Source organism: Liolophura sinensis, chromosome 10 (genome assembly GCF_032854445.1).
Source record: "Liolophura sinensis isolate JHLJ2023 chromosome 10, CUHK_Ljap_v2, whole genome shotgun sequence".
NCBI lineage: Eukaryota > Metazoa > Mollusca > Polyplacophora > Chitonida > Chitonidae > Liolophura > Liolophura sinensis.
This window is the reverse complement of record NC_088304.1, coordinates 11,666,063-11,676,061: the sequence shown is the minus strand read 5'-3', so window position 1 is coordinate 11,676,061 and position 9,999 is coordinate 11,666,063. Positions and strand designations below refer to the sequence as shown.

At 41.3% G+C, this 9,999-nt stretch overlaps 1 protein-coding gene across 1 annotated transcript; it reads left to right on the top strand.

Moving 5' to 3' along the window:
• Nucleotides 1–2,290: 2,290 nt before the first annotated feature.
• Nucleotides 2,291–3,160, top strand: LOC135476886 (uncharacterized). The gene has a single exon (XM_064757030.1). It carries the CDS (start codon nucleotides 2,291–2,293, stop codon nucleotides 3,158–3,160), a length of 870 nt encoding a protein of 289 aa, XP_064613100.1.
• Nucleotides 3,161–9,999: the final 6,839 nt, after the last annotated feature.

Sequence of the window (9,999 nt, the reverse complement as noted above, 5' to 3'; positions counted from 1 at the left end):
CCCAATTAGCTTTATTAGAGGCTTTCTAGTATTGGTATGTTTCTGCATGGCCTTTCTGCACGTATATATGTATCCATCTTCAACATTCGGCTTACAAAGTAGAATGTTCGAGAAAATTCTTTGTGTTTTGTCTTTGCACACGAATATATGTGTCGATATTCGTATACCATGCTCAGTTGGTTAACGCGCTAGCGCAGCGTAAGGAGCCTCTCACCAATGCTGTGAGTTCACCCCAACTCATGATGGCTGCCTCTCTGGCAGTACGTGGGAAGGTCCTGCAGCAACCTGCGGATTGTTGTGGATTTCCCCGGGCTCTGCCCGGTTTCCTCCCACCATACCGCTGACCGCAGTCGTTGAATGTCACCTTCACGCAACACACGATCTAACAAATATTAGGCTTACACGCCATGCATATTCACAAGCCATCCTCGGTATATTGCTGTCCACGTAGAGATAATTAAAAATGACATAGGCCAAATGCCATGTATGTCACATCAGTAGATGATATCGTACGACAGTAATTTCAACCACCAACCACCCACCCACCCACCCTCCCCACTCCCCCCCAATCACCAAATCACATTATTATGGAAGCAGGGGAGACAAGAAAATTCCACATCCTGAGACAATATTAATCCTACGTCTCGTGCGACGTAGAGATTGAAAAAGCCAGAATGCATCTTAAGCAATAGGCCACGGGCTGCTCCCGGTTACTGACATTTCTAAGTTTTGCGGTATGGTCAGTATGGTTGGATTTCGTCCCGGCAATATCCACAAGCTCGTTCAATATTATGTTTGATTTTCTTCTGCAACCTTACATTTATTCTACGTTTTTTGGCTATGGGCAAGACATTTGTAGCTTCGTGCACTCGCCCTTATTGAGAGGACGCACATATACATAAGTAATAATAATATGTTCATTGAAGGCTGCGTGTCCCACTAGTGATTGACCGCATGTAAGAGGATGGCCAAGAGGTGCAGTGATCTGTCATGGAGGTGTTTGCCTGGCTTCCTTCATCTGATTGTATAGCACCTATCAAAATACGAGGCCTGCGTGTCCGAGCTTTCATATAAAGTCTGGCTTATGCTGGTTTCTCTCTGGTCGCACTTGGGAAGATTTTGCGGCAACCTGTGGATGGTTGCGGGATCTGCCCGATTTCCTCCTACGATAATGCAGACAGTCAATTTCAGATATTCAGGGGTGCGGGGTAAAACCGTATAAAACACAAAATAAGTAAATGAATAAATAATTCTTAATTCCGTTGGTCACGAAACGGATAATATTTTTGTTGACCTAAAAAGAAAACAAATCAAGCAAAAAATATTATAGCAGCATCACTTGACAACATGATTAGCTAGTTGCAAGTTGAAACGTTAATCCTACTCATTCTGTCAAATCTGTTTATAAAAGGCCAAGACTACGTTCCATCGCTACCAAAAACAGCAAAATGGCAGCTGTCGGCAATAACGTTTCACAAAGTTGCAGAAATTCACGCATAATTCCAGTGTTATATATGATGATCTCCGTAGCCATCCATTAAGATGACGTCTATGAAAAGATATTTTCCTAATTGACATTTTTATACTCATTTTTAAATGTTTAATATAAATACATATAAAACACTATTTCGTAATTGTTTTTCACGCAATTTTATCGGGCTTTTCATTCCAAATAAATGTAAGGCATCTTCGGTTTTCTCAAATGTAGATGAAATAAGTAGGCTAAAGAGCCAGTGAGTTACTTTTGCCAGTAAAAGTGACTTGGGAAGTCAGGCCACATTTGGCCAAACCTTTGAACACATTATTTGTTTTCTTACGTCTATCCTTATAATTTCGTTCAATCATTTCTGCCAAATTGGTACTTGAAATTTCAATTTCAAAAATTTTGAACGGTGTCTGAGAGCAATCTAATTCTGTCTTAGTTTCATATATTTTATCACTACCAGACATTATTCCAGTCCATCAATTCTTAACGTTGAAATATAAACAAAGTAGTTCAGTTCTGTTTAGGCAGAACTGAACAGAAGCAAAGTGGTTCTCGGGCAATGATAGAAGAGAGAAGCTTTCTGAAAATGTCGCCGTAATAAAGTTGCGGAGTAAGGTCCTTGGGTTTCAAGAGGGTGCCGAAAGAGAGGAATTACTGGGGGGTGGTGGAAGAGAAGAATTGCTATAGGGTGGTGGAAGAAAGGAAATTGCAGAAAGTGGTGGAAGAGACGAATTGCCAGTGTGGTGGCGGATTACCTAGGGTTGAAGAATCTTGGGTGATTAATCCCAGAGCTATCAGAGGATGATGGAAAAGAGGAATTGTCAGAGAATGATGGAAGAGAGGAGCTGTCAGAGGATGATTGAAGAGAGGATCTATCACAGGATGATGGAAGAAAGGAATTGTCAGAGAATGATGGAAGAGAGGAATTGTCAGAGAATGACGGAAGAGAGGAATTGTCCGAGGACTATGGAAGAGAGGAATTGTCAGAGGATGATGGAAGAGAGGAGCTATCAGAGGATGATGGAAAAGAGGAATTGTCAGAGAATGATGGAAGAGAGGAGCTGTCAGAGGATGATTGAAGAGAGGATGTATCAGAGGATGATGGAAGAAAGGAATTGTCAGAGAAAGATGGAAGAGAGGAATTGTCAGAGAATGATGGAAGAGAGGAATTGTCAGAAGATGATGGAAGAGAGGAGCTATCAGAGGATGATGGAAAAGAGGAATTGTCAGAGAATGATGGAAGAGAGGAGCTGTCAGAGGATGATTGAAGAGAGGATCTATCAGAGGATGATGGAAGAAAGGAATTGTCAGAGAATGATGGAAGAGAGGAATTGTCAGAGAATGACGGAAGAGAGGAATTGTCAGAGTATGATGGAAGAGTGGAATTATCTGAGAATGATGGAAGAGAGGAATTGTCAGAGGATGATGGAAGAGAGGAATTGTCCCAGGACTATGGAAGAGAGGAATTGTCAGAGAATGGTGCATGAGAGGAATTGTCGGAGGATGACGGAAGAGAGGAATTGTCAGAGTATGATGGAAGAGTGGAATTATCTGAGAATGATGCATAAGAGGGATTGTCAGAGGATGATAGAAGAGAGTAATTGTCCGAGGACTATGGAAGAGGGGAATTGTCAGAAGATGATGGAAGAGATTACTAGTCAGAGGGTGATGTAAAAGAGGAATCGTCTTAGGGTGATGGAAGAGAGGAATTGACAGAGAGTGATGGAAGAGATGTATTACCAGGGTGGTGGAAGAGAGGAATTGTCATAGGGTGATGAAAGATATGGAATTCATGCCTGGAATATTCATTGTCTGCCCGACATCGTTGAAAACTGATGACCGCTTCTCTCTTGTGTGTTACCGGCTTTATTTCTTATTTGTATAATTTCTTACATACCTTTGCCTTCGGGAGTTAGTGTTAAACGTTGTTGTGGAAATGGATCTTGCGATTATCGACTTGGAACGCCCTTTACGGACTGCGAATGGTAAAGGAATGTCGGACTTCACGCTTATATTTCCAAAGAGTAAAGGAAGAGAGAAATTGTCAGAGGGACACGGAGGAAAGGAATCGCGAGAGGATGAAGGAAGAGAATTGTTAGAGGGTGACGGACCACAGAAATCGCCAGAGTGGTGGGAGATAGGAGTCGTCAGAGGGTGGTGGAAGAGATAAATTGCCAGGGGGTGGTGGAAGATGGGAATTGTCAGGGAATGGGGGCTTCCAGGAGGTGGTGGGCGGTTTTCAGGGGAAAGTTTTCCAGGCGGATGGTTTCCAGGGGGAGGTGGCCGTGGAGGGGGAAAACGGCCCGGAATAGGTGTGGGTGAAAATGGCCTTGAAAGGGTAGTACGGGCACGCGGCCTGGTAATGGTGGTGGTGGCATGTTTCCAGGGGCTTTTGTTCCTTTGCGTCTGCAGAAAATTCGTGGCCGGATGGTTTCACTACAGTGTGGTCGCGTGGAGGAAATGCTGGAAAACAGTGTTGGAATGGCCTGGCAATGCCTTCGGGAATACATTGTCTGGGTTTAGTCGAAGGCTTGTGTGTTCAAGAACTTGTGACCGGGATTTGCTTCCTGTGAATGAAGGCGGTTGATTTAGGCTGACTGCTCTAGATTTTCTGGATAACGGGGAGATCTCAGGGCCTGAATTCTGCAAATATAGCTCGTGCAAGTTGTTATTGCCAGACACAGAATACACAATGTTACATCCCCGCTTCGTCACCATGGAATCTGACACAAATCTGATGCTGAATTTTCCGGAAGACGATGGGGCTGAAAAACGTAAGCAGAGGCACAGTGGCGGAATGTGGGAATGTAGCCTTGTCTTGGGCAAGTATTTATCTAACTGATTGGGGTTTTACGCCATACTGAAGAATATTTCACTTATGCGACGGTGGCCAGCATTATGGTGGGAGGAAACCGAGCAGAGCCAGAGGGAAACCGCAGAGGGGACCATCCGCAGACTGTTGACAGGCTCTTAGGCATGTGTCTCGTATAAACGATTCAGCTGCAGCCTAGGGGAATTTTAAAGGTGGAGAAAACAGATGAAAGAGTTTAAAACTTAGTTGAAAATATGACCTTCTATATGTTATTTTTATTTTTCAAAAAAAGCCATTTGAAAATAATATTTATACGGGGGTGTTCGCGGCCATTTCTTAGTATATATCGTCTTTGCATAATAATGTTCTATATGAAGATGTTATGCACGTTTAATAATATATTTGTGCCAGAATTTTGTTTTTAAAGCTAGTAGCTCTGTCCAACCTGATACTAGTATACCTGATAATATTTATGTTGTTCAAATGTTCAAATTAGACATAGAAACTACCGTCTCGTCTTGAAAGAAAAAAACATACATGGAAAATTATATTAAAAGAAATTTAATATAAATTTTGAAATTTTGACCTGCACTTTTAAAATGTTGCCATGATGGTTATGTCATCCGCATGTTACCGCAATGACGTTTGTATAATACGGATCCCACAACTGATGTATACCACCTGGTGGTAGAAATATAAAAGACTAAATCACAGAGACTAAAACCAGAACCGTGACCAGAACCGTGATCAGAATCGTGATCAGAACCGTGACGATAGTGTGATAGTTAGTAAGGATCAGCAACATGCGGATGGTCGTGGGTTCTCCACACCCCACCCCACCCCATCCCGGCTATGCTCGCTGTCCCCCCATTATAATGCTGGCCGCCGTCGTATAAGTGAAATATTCTTGAGTACGGTGTAAAACACCAATCAAATAAATAAATAAATATAATATTTTTGAATAAAAGTTTTGACATTTGTTAGAGCGGTTAGGCTTGGAAGGAGCCTGAGGAAAAGGCGCCCTTTCTGGCACCAGAAAAAAAGCCCTGACTTGAAGCTGCAACCAAGTCTGCGAGAGCTGGATTCGATCTAGCGAGCTGTTTGACCGCTTTGAACAATAGCATACCCAGCATACGTAATACCGAGACAAGCATCCTGAAGAAGCGTCAGAAAAGCCATATTTCTTTCACTTATTTCTTTTGTAAATTTCAGAGATACTTAAAGGTACAGTTGTTACTCGGAAAAAAGTTAGGGTTAATAAGAATATTTCGCTGAGTAATAATCTAATCTGGCTGTTTCACTTCGCTGGTTTCCCTGAGCTGAAAATAAATTTGTATCATACTACTATTAAATAGATTTGAAATATTAATGTTATATCCAAGAAAATATTTTTATGGACCATGCTATATAATGAAGAAGGCATAGGATTTTGTTTCATAATAACACCTTTCACTTCATAACCCACCCTATCTGACTTGTACAAGTGGGCTATGAACGATTGTTTTGTACCTGGAGAGTATGTACGCTCACATTACACAAGTGGACTGTGGGTGCTCCCTTGTACAAGAGGGCTATGGACGTTCACATTACACAAGTGGACTGTGGGTGCTCACTTTGTACAAGTGGACTATGGACGCTCACATTGCACAGGTGGACTGTGGGTGCTCACTTTCTACAGATGTGAACGCTCAATATGTACAAGTGGACAATGGAAGCTCACTTTGTAAAAAGCGGATTGTGAAAGCTCACTTTGTACAGGTGGACTATAGACGCTCAGTTTGTACAAGTGGACTATGGAAGCGCAATTTGTAAAAGTGGACTGTGAAAGCTCACTTTGTACAAGCGGACTATTGAAGCTCACTTTGTAACAAGTGGACTATGGAAGCTCACTTTGTGCAAGTGGACTATGGAACCGCACTTTATACAAGTACCCTATTAATTGACGCTTTGGAGAAGTGCACTGTAAACTTTTTTTTACTTTTTAGATTAGACCAGACCACCATTTGTACAAGTAGGGATCAAACCAGGATCGGGTCATACCAAAAACCCTAAAAATGGTACTTGTTGCTGCCTCGTTCAGCATTGTGGGGGGTTAGAGCAAGGAGACACGATGCCAGTACACTGTGACTGGGTAGGGTGTCCTGTCTGGTGTCTTCCACACATTGCTTCCGTGACAGCAGCACTGTGGCAGCATGATTTATTTATTTATTTGATTGGTGTTTCACGCCGTACTCAAGAATATTCCACTTATACGACGGCGGCCAGCATGATGGTGGGTGGAAACCAGGCAGAGCCCTGGGGAAACCCACAACCATCCGCAGGTTGCTGGAAAACCTTCCCACGTACGACCGGAGAGGAAGCCAGCATGAGCTGGACTTGATTTCACAGCGACCGCATTGGTGAGAGACTCCTGGGTCATCTGTGGCAGCATGAACTTGCCCTGTCACAAGAAGACACAATATATCAACACATTTTAATGTCATTAAAATCGTTAAATACGACGTTAAACCCCAAGAATACATACTTCGTACAAGTACGGACGTTCACTTTTACACACCGGTTATGAATCATCGATACTCACGCTGTACACGTGGAATATGGACGCCCACTTTGTACAGGTGGGTATGTATGGACACCCATTTTGTATAAGTGGGTTTATATGGACACACACTTTGTGTCAGTGGGTTTAAAGGTACACCCACCTTGTACAAGTGGGTTTATATGGACACCCACTTTGTGCAAGTCGGTTCATATGGACGACCACCTTGTACAAGTGGGTATATATGGACACCCATTTTATATATGGACGCCCACTTCGTACAAGTGAGTTTATACAGACGATTGCTTTGTAGAAGTAAGTATTTAACGCTTGTTTTCATACAATGGATTTTAAATAAATAAACAAACAAACTGATTAATAAATAAACAAATAGTACACAGTACATACCCTAGCGCTGGTCAGCACCACTGCCATAAATAAAACGCTTATACAATACATGGTCTGGGAAGAAGAGAAATAGAAACCAGTTAACATTATTAGAGCCTGTAAACACACCCATATATCATCTGAAGCGGGTAAACACATCATTGATTGATAATGACTTCTATAACACGGAACATATTTTCTTTAACATACACCTACATCTGTGTCATCACGATGAGAGTAGTAACCTTTTCGTTGTGTAAACCATCCAGTACGACATCGTGAGATTTCCAATGTTTTGTAGGTTAAAGAATTATCCCTGCCCATTGTGGATATTAATTAGTCAGCGGTGAATTTGTTCTGGTAAGTTGAATAGATGACATCCCACTCACAACAACTAACATCGCACATTGTTGGCGACAAAAACAAATATTTAACAGTTATTGATAGTTGATTATGCACACCGCCTCGCGTTTTCATACCCTGAATTGACTCACTTAATCAATGCGACATGATTTGAACCTCAATTTAAATATTCACGTTTTGTGTGTGTGTGTGGGGGGGGGGGGGGAAATTACATATACTGACGACAAAGCAGGAAATGAATATCTATAATTGAACCGCTATAAAACCACACACTTCCAGTCACACACACAATATAAACGAATACCAAAGTTTGTAATTTGGCCAAGGTATATGGTTTACTAGGATTCGTGTATACTATCATGTATTGTGAAGAATAAGCTTAAATCAACATTTGTCATCAAAGACAAATACTGGTTTGGGATATGTTTCCATTAACATTGACAATGACCTGCACTTTGGTTATAGAGGGAGTAGGGGCCCCCGTGGCCTTTCACAAATGCGATTGCTGTGAGTTCAAGCCCACGTCATACTGGCTTCCTTCTTGGCTCATACGTGGGAAGGTCCATCAGCAACCTATGGCGTAAAACTTCTATCAAATAAATAAATAAACAAACTTGAGCAGTTCTATAACAGTCAATTGACTCAGAACGGCGATATCCTTAAAAAGTGAGTTTAAATGTTTAGCACTTAGTGTTAGTTGATTATACACACCGGTACGTCCACAAACCGACAAACTTGAGCAGTTCTATAACAGTCAATTGACTCAGAACAACGATATCCTAAAAAATTGAGTTTAAATCATATTTCGTTGTGATATAGCACAATTAAGTGCCAATAGTTCAACAAGGAATGGAAATCAAAATCGGCTGTCATAAAACACCACCGTTGTAATTAAATTAGGCACTGTTTGATGAAGAGCTTACTAAAGGAAGGAAAGTTATCTGCCCTAAACAGGTAAGACAAGACAGTTCGATTTATTTACATGTATTTATTTATTGGATTATTGTGTTCAGTCACACAGGAGAACTGTTCACTTTTAATACGATGTAATACATGTACTTGTTCATTTGGTTTTTAATCAACTTAAGAATACGCAAGTACGAGTAAGAATTTAACCCATAGGAGTTCTACGCCGTACTCAAGAATATTTCACTTCTGCGACGGCGGCCAGCATTATGGTGAAAGGAAACCGAGTAGAGCGCAGGGGCGATCAACTGAAAGTTAACAAAAGGAGAAAAGCTGACTAAATGCATGCACGCTCAACAATCAGTGGTATAAAAGTTGTTCGAAGTGGTCAATTAACGTTTTGTCTATCAGTGGATTAAAACACAATGACAATTGTTGGTTAAAACAATGGGTTGGTTGGCATTTATATCTTTCTCCTTACCAATTTTGTTTTTCCAAAATCGCATTCCGAAGAATAAGCTTGTACCCACATATGTCTTTATAACTGTATGCTTTGTTTTTCTGTTAAAGTTATTTTACAAATTATATGTTGCCATGCACATTATAATAGAAAGTGCGGTTGAATCACCTTTAGGGTGCTGGACTTAACAAACCCATAGCAACTAAATGAGGTGCCATCTAGCACCCTTATATCTGTTGCACATTTTACTAAGCTAAAGTAAATAAACGTTACGAAGTAATACAAGACACAAATCTGAAATCAAATAAACGTACAAGGCAATCTTTCCAACCACTTTGTCGTTATACAATAGCTTCTCAGGCCGTTTCCTAGGTGTTCTCCGGCAACCCTCCGCCACGGAGTACGGGTTTTGGTTCTGACATCAATGTCACCACGACGTTCTGGCCGCCGTCTCCACTGTGGGTGAAGCAGAGGAAACTTCTGTACAAAATCTTGAGTATGTATGGGGACGGTGTCCAGTCCATGGAGAACACGGTACATGACGAGCTCCAACACATGGTAGACTGGCTGAAGAGTCGATGAGGACAACCTGTCAATGTGGACGAAGTTTTCTACCCTTCGCTGATCAATAAATAAGAATTTTGACCATTCTGGTGACTAAAATGACGTGTACAATTAACCTCGGTTAACCTTGTACGTTACTTTGTAGTGAGTAAATACAGCTATTTGCACTGTCGGTATTTTGCTGCTCTGACAAGTACAATACGTGTAGAGCTCATGCATACGGGTATGGAAAATGCATGTCTGTTGCATCCTACTAAGTTGTACAGCTTGCTCTTGTGAGTAAAATACGCATACATAGATCGTCCAGTTGATGAAAATAGATTAACGTTACGTTCCAGCGAGTAAAAATCTCAACTTGTACTGCTTTGTAAAGGTGGGTAGCATGCGCGTATAAAGCTCACCGCGTTGATGAAAACACACAAACGTTACATTATATTAAGTGAAATATGTATACGGTTTATTCCGGTGAGTAGAATCATAAC

Bases quoted from the DNA above. Each gene is read 5' to 3' on its own strand.
- LOC135476886 (XM_064757030.1), top strand. From the start codon at position 2,291: ATGGAAAAGAGGAATTGTCAGAGAATGATGGAAGAGAGGAGCTGTCAG.